Source organism: Colius striatus, chromosome 2 (genome assembly GCF_028858725.1).
Source record: "Colius striatus isolate bColStr4 chromosome 2, bColStr4.1.hap1, whole genome shotgun sequence".
Classification (NCBI taxonomy): Eukaryota; Metazoa; Chordata; class Aves; order Coliiformes; family Coliidae; genus Colius; species Colius striatus.
The window spans coordinates 50,736,966-50,751,061 of record NC_084760.1 but is presented as its reverse complement, the minus strand read 5'-3'; the positions used below and the strand labels follow the sequence as shown (position 1 = coordinate 50,751,061).

Below are 14,096 nucleotides of genomic sequence, written 5' to 3'. Positions count from 1 at the left end.
CACTCCCTGTTGCTGCGGCAGTTTAGCAATTGTGCAGGAACTTCTGCCCCTTCTCAAATCTGTTATTCACAGAAGCATTACCTCAGTCACCAATTGGCCAGGCCTGGGCCAGATGCAGGGTCCAGTTTAGAATCGACCAGCATTAGCCCTGTCAGCTACACAGGAAGCATCTGGCAGCTCTTTGTTTAAAGAAGCCACCCCGGTAGCCACCCCCACTACCAAAACCTAGCCCTGGCAAAACCACTATACAATGATAAAAGTGTAGCAATGAACCATATATGTGAATATGTGAACTTATCTTCCTCAACTGAGAAGGACTGTTCTCTCAAAAAAGTAATCTTCCAAATCTTTTTCCTCCCTTTCCAGGTGATATTTATGAGAGGCAAGAATATTGGTCGCTTGATAATTGATGGTCTCCGAGTGCTGGAAGAACCTTTCAGCGGTAATGCTAATAGCTGGCAAGTCACTGAACCACTCTATATTGGGGGTGTAGCGCCCGGAAAAGCTGTAAAAAATATCCAGGTAAAGCCATCTCCCATTACATCATCCCATATCTCTAGGTTCAGCTAATGGAAAAGTTGATTGTAGAGATGAGTTCAAGGAAAAGGATATTATGATCTTGAATCCTCAGCATACTGAGGAGCACACAGCTCAGTTTAAGAGGAAGGCAAAGCTAGGCTAGGCTTCCATTGACTTGCAGCAGCAACTGGAAAGCCAGTGGTCCTCAAGGAACACAGAAATCATAGTGACATCCAAGACTGGATGACATAGGTAAAGTTAGGTGAGAATAGTTTCACCCTAAGGTCTGAGATATAAAGGAGTTTCAGGGAGATTTTAATGTTGTCTTGGTATCTCTGTTTTGAGACTACCTAGAAATCAGGATTCTCCTCTACATCTGGGTACTGAAGTATACAGAAAGGAGTGTTAAAGCAAAAATGTATGTAGTCAGGTCTCATTCGAGGCAATTGTTAATTGTTATGTGTCTAACAAGACAGATGCACTACTCAGAAAAAGTAGACCTCTGCTTGCCTTGAGGATATGAGGTAGGTATAACACTGCATCACTCTAGTTGCACTTTGTTTCTCATGGTTCAGTAAGGATCATTCGAGAAACAACACATGCTGAAGCTACTGTGACGTCATTAGAGAGATATGAGAAGCTATGAAAAGCATCTGTCCTGCTTCTCTTCTCTGGAAACTGAGTTTTAATTCAAATGTGATGCACTAGACAATCACAGCCATACAGCTCATAAACAAGTACAAATAAGCGCAGAAGAGTTGCTTTCCTTCCGCAAGCATTTTATCTACTAATCACACATTTTTTTTCCCCTCAGATTAACTCTGTCTACAGTTTTAGCGGTTGTCTCAGCAATTTACAGCTCAATGGAAGATCAATTACTTCAGCTTCACAGGCGTTTAGTGTAACACCTTGCTTTGAAGGTCCATCAGAAGCAGGAACATACTTTTCATCGGAAGGAGGATATGTTGTCCTTGGTAATACACTCCTAAACAAATGTATCCCATAATAAAGCTGTTTCACTTTTGTGGTAAGCAGAGAATGTTGACAGGTTAGAGTGTCATCATGAAACTTCATAAGTTGTTATATAAACATATCTGACATACATATGTATGTATGTATGTCAAATAATTAAAATAATTTCACAAGGAAACAGATTAAAATATAGTAAAAATTATCACAGACATATAGAAGTCAACGTGGCTACACCAGCAAATTGTCATCCCTTAGTTTTTTAACTAATAGAACAACATGTAATTCAAAAATCCTAAGGAAAGGCTTTCTGCATGTCTTGATAATGAACAGCAGGACAGAACACATCTGTCATATAGGCCTTCTGTTGCAGGAAGTGTTTTATGAGGGCTTTTTGGTCACATACGCTCTGATCTGAACAGGAGGAAAAGGAAACAGCACAACTTTATTCATTGGCAACACCAAGAAGAATTAGACAGTGTTTCTAATTTCCTCCCAGCCTGCCACCAGATTGAAAAAAGAGGTTTCTTATACTGAATCATCAAAGCTCAGGAGAACTCCCACTCACTGTATAAAGACTGCTGAATGTCTAGCAAATTGCACAATAAGGAACTGCCAAAAAGTACAGATCATTTACTTTCTGCTGTCCATTTAATTGCTAAGAAATATTTTTAAACTTCTTTGTTAAATAATGAGAAAAATAAAGAAAAAAATCTTTATTAGTATTCCAAGCAAACATAATCAAACCAAAAGCTGAAATGAGTCATTAACACCACACCATGCCATCTCCTCAAGTATGTATACTAGCACATGTTTCAATAGTTTTAAAGACAGGACAAATAAGTTTCACACTGGGCTTTGAATTTGTATTTTGATTTTTAATGAATGTCCAATTTCATCAATAACTCAGTACAAAAAGAATGTTATTCTTTTTACCTCACAGATGAATCCTTCAGTTTAGGCTTGAAATTTGAAGTTGTTTTTGAAATACGTCCCAGAAGTAGCTCAGGAATTCTACTGCATGGTCACAGCATGAATGGAGAGTATTTGAATATGCACATGAGAAATGGACAGGTATGATGAACATCACATTTCCTCCATTGCTTTCACTAGTTACTCTCTTACCTACTTGGGATCTGCTATATGCATCTTTTGTCTTACAACATTGCCATTAATTGATTCTTAAATTTCTCTCCTAAATATATTAACTGCTTAGATGCAGAAACACAGATATTTATTCATTCATACAAAAAATAACTCCTGAGACAAAATCAGATCTCTTTACTGATACCAACTATAAATATTTACTGAGCAGTTGAAAAGAAGCAAGAACATTGACTCTTGGTGCTGCTCTTTCATCCACATTAAACATATGTAAGTTACCAGTAAGGTAACTGTTGATGATTTTTTATTTCTTGTTTATTAAAACAGAAGTCTGAGTTACAATCAGCCTCTTTTTGCTTTAGCATATATGTGTGTGACAGGGAGAGGGAAGGAAAGGGAAAGTTCTGATTTTCTGTTGCTCTGATTTCGAAAGGCTCTGGATTTTTATAATGCTGTCAGTTGAAAGAGAGAGTTTTGAAATGAACTTACCAGATAGTTGTTGTTGTTGTTGTTGTTGTTTTATTATGTTCATCACTAAAATCTGTATCCCTTCATACTACACACTGCACACATACAGTAATAAACTGCAGCCTAAGTGGAAAAAAAACAAGCAAAGGTTTAGAGCAGGGGATATTTATTATTTTCCTTTTTGCTGAAAAGAAACTCGGGGCAGAGTCAAAAGACTCAGCAGTGTGGATACTCTTTAACCACTGCAGTGCATTACCCAGTATCTAACTGTAAACCAAAGCAGAAGGGTATTTTAAGTGAGAGTGTAACTCAAGTAGAAATGCAATACCTAAGGAAACATGCTGTCACTTCTAAGACCAGGATCCTAGAGTAGAGGGACTGAGTAGACAGTTTAATATGTTGATTCATCCCATCCTGAAGCAAGTATCTAATAAAAGTGGCTAAATGAGCTGACATTCAGAGAATCTATTCTTCTAAATTGCCTATAGATAGAATAGATGCTTCAGTTAGGCACCTAACTTTTGACAGCTGATAAGATAAAGCTCATACTTACTAGCTGTGGCTAGTCCTTGGTGAATTAACAAAAAACTTCTTGAAACATATTGCATTGCTCTGTATCATGCCACACCTAGAGGCTGTATCTTTATATAACTTGACCAGCCTAGAACTGCATATGTAAAGATCTGATGGAAGGTTTGTATGTCCATAAACCTGTCTGGTTTTCCAACTGTAAGAGTTGGTCTAACAAAAGATTTCACCTAAGTGCTTCAAATCTCAGTTCATGTATAAAGCATATGCAATTCGAAAGTAGCTCTTCCCTGCTTGTCACTCCAACTAGTACACCAGTGACTTTCTTAGTAAGCATCTGTGGTTCTTACCATTAACAATCTACTCTCTTTGAATGCATTACTGAGGATCTGGTTTGTCAAAACGTTTTGCTGGACAAATAAGAGCAATCAATATCTCTAACACACTTTTTAAACATACTCATCTCACTCTATCAATACAGCTTGTCTGGGTGCTCTATTAAGGAGTCACTTTCTCTCATGAATTCTTTATCTTTTTAATAATTCCTATATGTTTTTTTCCAAATATGAATAAAAGGTAACATAAGAATCATTTCATTTTTGTTTGGTGTGCCCAAACAAAAATGGTAAAATATCTAATTTGTTTTGGTAGCAAAAAAAACTTTAAAATGTTTAAAATTTCTGAGTTACAACTATATTGAAACAGAAATTAATTATAGGCTGTTTCCTTACAACATTTTCAGTCAACAAGGTGTCATCACTATCTGGGATAATTTAGATGTTTGAAAAGCTGGAGTGGCTGGACTCAGTGTTTGCAGTTCTCTGGCAATCACCTCCTGGGATCTTGTGCCTCGCAATAGGAGTTTGACGCTGCTCTGCTACTGCCATAACACTACATGCAGAAAGACATTAATTCATGTAACTAAAGCAAAGGTGCAAAATTCAGAATTGGGTTCACTTTCTAGCTTTGCCAGAGATTTTCTAGTAAGCTTGAACCAGGAATTTTAAAGTAATTCTTAACTTCTCCCTTTATTTCTTTCTCACATCTTGTCTGTTTATACGTTGTTTTTGCATGACCATTTTCCTTATTAAGTGGCTAGCAAGATGCCAAAACATCATCTGATGCCTCTAAACACTAATTTACCATGAAATTATAGAGCAGTAGTACTAGAAAATTTGAGTGAAATTAGCTGTTATTTTTTAATCTTTTTTTTAACTCTTCCTTGAGTTCAAATCAGAAATGTTACAGAACTACTGAATACTAAAAAAAAAAAACCCAAACAAAACCAAAAAAAAACCCCACCACACACATCAGTAAATGAGAAATGTGTTTTATTTTCAAGAATTTTAAATTGTGTTTTTCTTTCACTCAGATACTGTATATGTTTTGAGTGAGGAATACAGCATTATTACAATAGAAGGGGAAAAAAGAGGATAGGAGGGGGTTTACAGTGACAACTACCTTATTTTCCCTCAGGTTACAGTGAAACTGAATAACGGAATCAGGGATTTTTCAACTTCAGTAACACTGAAACAGAGTCTCTGTGATGGCAGGTGGCACCGAATTGCAGGTGAGTAAAATATGACCATCCCCTAAGAAACGTGACAGAGTCCAATTCTCCCTCTCCAGATATCCATCTTCCTGAGGTAGTGCACTAGGAGTAGGGTCACATGTTCAATTCCTCCTTTTCACCTGTCAAGACATAAGTTTTTTTGTTTAGGGAATAGGGGATGTGGTCAGTCTCTCACAGATGGGCTCTGCTGCTATGCTCTGATACAGGGTCCCCCCCCTTGGTACACAGTCCTTAATGAACTTGTCTGGTGTGGGTTCTTCCCAGCAACTACAGCTTCTCCCAATACAGGATCCCTCACACAGGACACAGTTCTTAATGAACATCTCTGGTGTGGATTCTTCTCCATGGTTGCAGCTTCTCCAGATACAGGGTCCTTCCCTTGGGTCATGGCCTCTTCTGGGCATAATTTTAATGAACTTCTCTAGCATGGTTTCTTCCCCACAGTTATAGCATCTGTGAATATGAGGTCCCTCACAAGGGACACAATCTCCTCTGGGCATAATCACTGCCTCTGGCACAGAGTCTTTAGCAAAGTGAGTCACCGTGCCTGATGTGGAGTCTTTAACAAAATGCAAACAAATCACAGCTTCACCAGTCCTCTCCACAGGATGCAGGGGAGTCTCTGCTCCAGCACACCTCCTCCTCTCTTCCCTCACTGACCTTGGAGCCCTCGTGGTTGTTTCTCTCTCTCTTCCAACTCCTTGCATCACCTTCAGCCAGAAAAGAAGAAGGAAGGGACAGAAGAAGGAAGAAACAGGAAGAAGCCTTCTCTTCTGGCTTCTTCTTAAAAAGTCATCGTGGAGGTGTCTAATTGGCTTAGCCCCAGAAGTGGGTCTGGCTCAGAGGTGGGGAGAGTTTCAAGCAACTTCTTATAGGAGCCATCTTTACAGCCCCTTCCCCCTTACCAGAAACAGCTTCATGCCAAACCAGAATCTGCCCACACACTGTCACTGATTGCTCACACCCAATCTAGCAAGCCTCACATCAAACTACTGAGATCAAATAGATAACACCTGTCTGTCAAACAAAACTCACATGCCACTTCTTACAGTCTTCTTGATAACCTGTTCTTTCTCTTTTCAGTGATTAGAGATGCTAACGTGGTGCAGCTGGATGTAGACTCTGAAGTCAACCATGTGGTAGGGCCATTAAATCCAAAGGCGATTGACCACAGGGAGCCAGTGTTTATTGGAGGAGTACCAGGTAATTTTTTGGCAGCTTTGTGGTATGTTGTTCTCAAATTTCAAGACAGTTTCCAGAGAAAGCACAGAGACTTAGTTTTCATTTCAAAAAGTGCAAAATATATCTTGTGTGAACAGCCTGGTAAAATTCAAAGGCTCAAGAGGTGATTAGAAATGTTCTGCCTCAAGTTCTCAGTGTAAAAAAAGTGCTGCTTCATTGAAATTAAAATATTCCCAGTTGCTGGAGGGTCAGGTATGGACTTTGTAGAGAAGTCAGACAGTTAGTAAAACCCACTTTTTTTCTTCCCGTTTTCCTTTCCAGTATGGGCTTACTGCTTTTTAAGAAATGGTTTATTTATTTATGAGATTTGAAACTCACTGTAACTGAAATCTCAAGGTTTTGTTGCTGGTAGGCTTCTTTCCTCTTCTTCAAGCAATGGCATCTTTGAACATAAGACAAAACATGAAGATTCTTTTCCTGACTAGCGATTTCTATTGCACAGATGTCTGCTAATGTGAATTTGTGACTCACAGACCATCTGTGTAGCGTGGGCCAAGATTACTACATTTACTTCCTTTATTCAACAGACAGAGCTACTCTGTTGGGGTTCATATACAAACTGTAATCAACACTACGTGATTCAATTTTTAAATCATCTCCTGTATATTCTCATTGAAAACTTGCAGCTTTTCTCTGTGCCTTGCATGTCAATCATGAACAGCTCTAACTACAAAATTTATTATATTGCTTATCTTGGATTAGTGGCTTGAGCATGTGATGTTCTCATCCATCCCACACTACCAGGAGGAAAAATGGGTCTAAAGGGAGTAATAACATCTAGGTGCAGATGCCTGTTCACTCTTTAAATCCAAACTGGAATTTTATTAGGACAGAACTCTTCCCATAGAGGTACTATAAAGCGGTAATTGCAAATGCTGTTCTGCTTCATAATAGACCCTTCTATTTCTACATTAATTATAGAACAGTAAAGCTATGCCATACATTGGCTCTATAATGGTAATATCACCCTGGCACAGAAAAATCTTACTAAGAACTTCATGACAACAAACAAGATATAATACTAATAGTATGTAAATATAGTAAACAAAATGCAAACTAACAAATCAGACACAGATGACAATACATCTAATGTTAATAGAAATTACAAACACACCCTGGGATTCATCTACTCTGTTGCTTAAAAGAAAATGCAGTTGTCAAAAAAATGCAAGATTAGGCCTCTATTGACTACAGTATCAAGAGTTTTACATAACTGTAGACAACTACCCATACTTACTCTAATGGCCTCTAGGACACTGGCAGTAGGTCAGACGTTTTAAAAGATCCACAGCAGACTTAGCAGAACTGCAGTTAGCAGCAAACTGAAAAGATTCTGCCACCAAACTGACGATTTTGGTCATCGTGAGCTCAACTTTTTCTTTTTGTTCTTTTCTTTTCTTTTTTTTTTTATCTGCTCCTTCCAGAGTCTCTGCTAACATCCAGCCTGACTACACGCAACTCCTTCATTGGCTGCATTCGTAACTTCATGATTGATGAAAAACCAGTGAGTTTTAGTAAAGCAGCTTTGGTTAGTGGTGCTGTGAGCATCAATACCTGTCCAGCAGCCTGACAGTGCACTGCATCAATCTCGTAAAGTTCCTTTGACCACAGAAAGAAAAATAGAACAATAGAATCCATGTTCACTGGAGAAGAAGAATGAGGGTATCAAGAGCCATCTACAGAAAACAGTATGTTTAAGGGTCACTTCTAATGTTTATGTGCAAATACACGCTGAAGAATAAAGGGTTGTTGTTTCTGCACTTCTCTTATTATACCACAAGAGTGAGCTTTACCATTTCTTATAGCGTATGTGTGGCCAGTTTGTTACATGAATATGTGGGATTATAAAAGAAACGAAAATTATATTAAATATTTTCCTTTCAAGATAGATTCTCTACATCATTTCTTTGCATACCTTAGGTCACTCTTTGTTTCACAGGTAAAGATCCGCTAATACTCATTTAAGAATAGAGCTAGATAAGAAATTTAGATTGCAAATAACTATGTTGAAAGTTGCTGGGGTTTTTAATTTGCCATTCAACTCATTTACATATTCCTCAATTAAAATGGAGGCCAGAGAACGTACCAATTATCTAAGCTTACAAACAATGAAAGATTAACATTTTTATTCCACTTCTAAACCTCACTGATATGTTGTTGCCCAATGCAAAGACAGGATGTACAACTTTTAAGAAAGACACTTTATATAATTGAATGTTTACCTAAAATAGGTAATTTTAGAGCAATACTTGCTTTACATAGGAAGGGAGAGAGACAAAATGCAAGATTTCAAGGGTTTTTTTCTCTAAATTTTCAAATTCACTTACATACAAACATAGCACTAAATCCACAATGTCTTTGTGATCTCATCTGCATTAATATAACACAGGTAAGCACAAAGATAGAAATCAGAATCATAGTCACAGTTTCAGGAAAATCTCCTATCAAATAAAATCATCACTTCCCTATGAGATTGCTGCAGGACTCCAGTTTACAGCACTAATCCTCAAAGCCAGAACATGTTCCCTGGAAGATACGCTGCTGCAGAGGAATCAGAGGTAAAACAAGAGGATGTAAACAGAAGGCAAAGGGCTGCAAATCTGGGCTATGTTAAAACCGTGGAAGATAGATGGAAGTTAATACTAGGCTTTTAGGCTTCAATATCAAAGACACGAGTCACTTTCAAAACTTGCTCTTTTCAGTGATAACCTTCAAGGCATCAAAGCCATCTATGTTTCTTTAATGAATAAACTACTGTTGACAGTTTTATGATTGCTGGGCAAATCATTGCTGGAATCAATTCAAAACGTGACTAGCTACAATGCAGGAAAGCATGAAAGGCAAAAATAAAGGACAATATCCTACAGACTTAAAATTAGTAGGAGCTCATCTGGAAAACACACAAGTAGGAACTGGAATCCAAAAATCTCAAATCTATGGACAGCTGGAGGAATCACCAGAATAAGATACGTGTGTAAGCACTAGTAGCTTCCCTACTACTCTCTCAGTAGGAAAAGGGTTTTGTCTGGTTGAAGTGGTCTTGGCTTATCCTGGACAATGAACTGCAAGTTCTGCACACACTGGCATAGGAACTCTGCAGCAGCTGGAATGCTAGCACTGTGTCCTCACGTGTCTCTAGAGTACAGTGATGTGTGGTAAATGGATGAGAGAAGACAGCATGCCTCCAGAAGCCATTGCCTCTCCTTCCACCAGCCTCATAAGCTCTGCTCAGGCTTTTAGCCCCATGCCCATTCTAACTGCCTTCTCCTGGACACATCTCCCGTTCTGTTTCCTGCAACTGTCAGGCAACCTGCTCTCAGAAATTATTTCCCTTCCCCATCCCTATAGAGAGGCCCCTACTTCTGGAAGTGGTATACAGCCCTGTCTTTTTGTCACTCCATAGCCCACTGTTCATACTTCAGAAGCAAGCAGTAAAAGTATCTATCTGCAGTCTCTCTAAAACAAGCACATTACAGGTTCCCAAATCCAGTTGCCTTCAAGTGTCATCTGTTTCTTGGATACTAAAACCAATATGACTGCTCAACATTTTCCTGCTCCCAGCTACTACCCAGACTCCTCTGAACAGAAAATATTTAGGGCTTTTGGTTTGGCATTTTTTTTTTATTATTGAGGCTGTGTAGGTAATGTCCTCAGATCAGTGAGACATGTTCCAGAGACCACACATTGTGTCATGGCTGTGCAGCTGAAACCGGGGCTAAAGAACAAAGTCTCCCTCCTTCCAGTAACAGCAAGTTGTTAAATCGGCTTAATCAATTTCATGACATCATAACTTGAATGAAGCTTCCTCAGGCCACAGTCTCCAGAACCTCATTGCTGGAGAGAAAAGAACAGCAGATTCCCTGCTTAGATAGGTTCCTTACAAGGATTACTGAAACTTCTTTCAAGTTTTTTTGCAGCTGCTAAGCAGAGATAGCCAGGAATAGCATTTGAGCCCATTAAGAGCATCACAGTTCTCTGTGATTCTGTGGAGAATTTTGTGTTAACTGGTACACACATACTCAGAACGTTTTTCTGTCTTACACCTACTTCAAAATAAAGTGTATTTTCTCATATTCACATCCAAGTTCTGTGAATAAATAGTTTTTTTCCTAGTCATATTTGCTGCAATGAGGCTTAGTTTTGTTCAGTGGATTTACATTTAAGGATTACTTTTCTGATTATTCAGTCCTTTGCATACTTTATATATGGAAAATTAAAAATTCAGTAAAATAGTACGTGAATAAAAACCACATTAAAATTCACAAACTGTTACTACTCAATTTACTTCTCTTTATTATATGACAAGCTAATCAGACACAGTTATATTTGTGGAGGACGTTTTCCTCAGTTTTCCTTTCTAGACCTCAGAGATGCATGTTTTCCCTCTGCAGAACAGTTTCTAAAGAAAAATGCTATAAACCAGAGGATACTTGCAGACTCAGGAGAGAACAGAGAATAATGCAAATTTCCCTGCCCCCAACATACACACAGACTTTGAAATTACCATTCGGTATGCACCAAAGAAAGTCTGCATGTAATGCATTACATTACACACACCTCTGCATTCATTTCAAAGCTCATAGTGTTTGAGAGAAGGCAACTGCCTAAGCAGAAATTTTCTCAGAGTTCAATTTGTCTTCTGTATTTATCTTAAAAATTACAGGTCCAAAGTACAATACTCTTTATCTACAAAGCTTTAGGAAAAAAACTCTCCAAATTCTAAGATTGTCCATTTGTATTCACCTTCAAGGTTTTAACAAGTGTTGTTCTAGTCATTATCTAAATCAGGGCTACAAGGACACTGTTATTGTATTGTGGAATATTCTGAAATTTGACATTTGCATGACTATATAAGAAGGAATCCAATTTCAAGTTAAACTACTCAACAAACTGCATCAAAACAGAATATTTAATTAGGATGTCTTCCCCTTCTGTTTCTTATTTCTTAAGATCTGTAGATGTCTCTCACAGTTAAAGGTTCTTATCAACCTTTCCTTCTCCTCAAGGATTAAGAGTTATGGACAACAGCCTGAAAAGGAAAATGTAAGATGAAGAGTTTCAGGTCTGACAGTAATTTCCCAAACACCAACCCTTCTAAGTAAAACAAACAAACAAACAAACAAAAAATAACCCCAAACAATCCTTCATAGGTGAACCAAGTCTTCATATACGTCAAGAATTAACATTAGTTCGAATTCTAGTATATTCTCCCTACAGCAGCATGTGGCCTAAATAGTCAAATGACTGTCATTAAAAAGATGCTGAAAGCATATCACATATATTTTATTTGTGACGTACATTTGGTTCTTGTTATGGTTGGGATTTAAGGGTGATTCTCAGATTCACTGTGGTCCATGACAACACATTTCCTCTCAATAACACTGTTAGTTATTCCTACAATTTAATTATTCAAATTGTGTTGCAAAGCTGTGGAACACTATTACTATACACCATTGACAACAAAGGGTTGAGAAAGGGTTAGAAACACATATTAGCATAAGACATTTGATTAAATTATTATTATAGACAAAAAGTCTCTGAGGGGACCTGACTAGACTCATGCATTTATACTACAGTAGATGAAGTAGAGAGCTTCATCTACAACACAGAAAGTCAATGTGTGATTATTCCTTCCACATAGTTGAGCTGCCCATTGCATTAAACCTCAGAGCATGTGCATCAAGCCAAACTAGTTATCACACATCCACTTCCTGCCCTTTGAATTCCTTTGGAAACTAAAAATATTCCCACAGGAATACGAATTTCAATTGCATCTCAGATTCACAGAGTTTCCAGGCTCAGTGAGAATAATTACTTTCTATTTGCCATCACAGACCTCTTAATAGCATACTGGAAGGCAAAACACAGAGCTTCTTCCTGCATTCTCATGTTCAACGCAGTGAATCCCATTAAGCTGAAAATAGACAGGACATAGAATACAAAATGTAGAGCTAGTAGAAAAGTAGAAAGTGTAGCTAACTACACAAGAAGAAAGCAAAACATTAACTAATACTGTGAGCTTTCTGTAGACTTCAAATTAAGCTCTAGCATGCTTACAAACAATATTGTACTGCTTTTAGCCTAAGTAAGGCCAAAAACGTGTGTGAAGGAAAGACTTCAATGACATGATGGTAGGCATGAAGTACAGAAACAGTTTCACAACCAGTAGTTAAAACAGACCACAGCCTATGGGTTTGGACCAGTTCAGGTAACCTCAGGGAACAAAATTAAGCTCTAGGTTAGATCTATTGTGTCCAGAAAGAGATGAGAAAGTACTACCTGTTTTCATGGTTAATATTCATATACTTTTACACTGCTGATTAGTTTATAAAAGTGTTGGAGGGAGTATTACTCTAACAATCTTAAACTTTCCACCTGCCTTTGCAACTTCAAATGTGAACCTTAAGTAAGCACAGGCCACTCACTATTTTTTTTTTAAGAACTGTATGATTTTCATAGAATGGTAGGGGTTGGAAGGGACCTTTAGAGATCATCTAGTCCAACCCCCCTGCAGAAGCAGGTTCACCTAGATCAGGTCGCATAGGAACATGTCCAGGTGGGTCTTGAAGACCTCCAAGGAAGGAGACTCCACAACCCCTCTGGGCAGCCTGTGCCAGGGCTCCCTCACCTGAACAGTGAAATAGTTTTTTCTTCTATTTAAATGGAACTTTTTGTGTTCCAGCTTCATCCCATTACCCTTTGTCCTGTTGCCAGCTACAATAGAAAAAAGGGATGCCCCAACCTCCTGACACTCACTATTCAGATATTTATAAATTTCCACTAGATGTATTCTTTTCTTTCAGGTTTTAAAAATTAGTCTTGGTATGTTATATCACATATACATATATAATGCATTATTTTATTGTATTTGCTGCAGTCTTTCCAGGAAAGTTTTTTAAAACAGTAATTTGTTATAACTTTCTCTTCCTGGGGATGTACAATTCCCCACTAGGATCCTGGAGTCAGAATCATAATTTCTCTGGGGCAAATAAAGGATTAAGATACACTGAACTCCATATTTCTGTTAAAAATTTCATTTTGCAAATTTTGTTTGCACACCAGCACTAGAAATCATCTATATTTAAAAAAGTTATATTTTTTTCCATAGTTTTAGCTCTAAAACCTAATGAACTGGGTTGCATGGAGGTAGTTTTCTTCTCCCACAGGAAGCAGAAATGCTATTTGTGTCACAAGAGAGCTTTCTGCAAGCAACTGCTTTCCCTATCATACTTTCTTTACATCATTTTGCAGCCTAGCTATGCTGTGGATCAATCTTACTACGCTGAGACAACATCACCTCTACCTCTTGCATCTCCCATTTTCAGTCCCAGCGTTGCTATGTTCAACACATAAGCAAAAGCTTGTGGACTGTGGACAATCATTCCCACAAGAAATATGAAACTGAACTTAAAGAAGATGTAATTTGCAAGGCTGATGGGAGAGTACATTCTTCCGGGATTACTGCACGACCATTTTTCCTTTTATTTTGTATTTTCCCATCACTTAGGACATTTCACAGCATCACTTGAATAGTGTGTTTGGGGAAAATAAAATAGATCTTATCACACACTTTTAGCCATAAAAGCAAATGACTTGTGCTTTATAAAAATATTGGTGTTCTTCCATAGAAAGGCTTCATTTTAGGTCTTTGCCATGTTTTCTGCATTTAGACTTTAGCAGAGACCCTGTAGCC

General features: G+C 38.0%; 1 protein-coding gene across 2 annotated transcripts in view; it reads left to right on the top strand.

Annotated features, from left to right (window-relative positions):
• LAMA4 (laminin subunit alpha 4) overlaps positions 1-9,172 on the top strand; it is a 96,892-nt gene extending 87,720 nt beyond the window's left edge. For both annotated transcript variants that reach the window (XM_061990530.1, XM_061990531.1), the window contains 6 exons: positions 367-522; positions 1,334-1,493; positions 2,432-2,562; positions 5,065-5,158; positions 6,245-6,364; positions 7,828-9,172. In XM_061990530.1, coding sequence (XP_061846514.1) covers positions 367-522; positions 1,334-1,493; positions 2,432-2,562; positions 5,065-5,158; positions 6,245-6,364; positions 7,828-7,973 — 807 coding nt within the window. In that variant the 3' untranslated portion in view covers positions 7,974-9,172. The remainder of the gene's footprint in view (positions 1-366; positions 523-1,333; positions 1,494-2,431; positions 2,563-5,064; positions 5,159-6,244; positions 6,365-7,827) is intronic.
• The last annotated feature ends 4,924 nt before the right edge of the window (positions 9,173-14,096 follow it).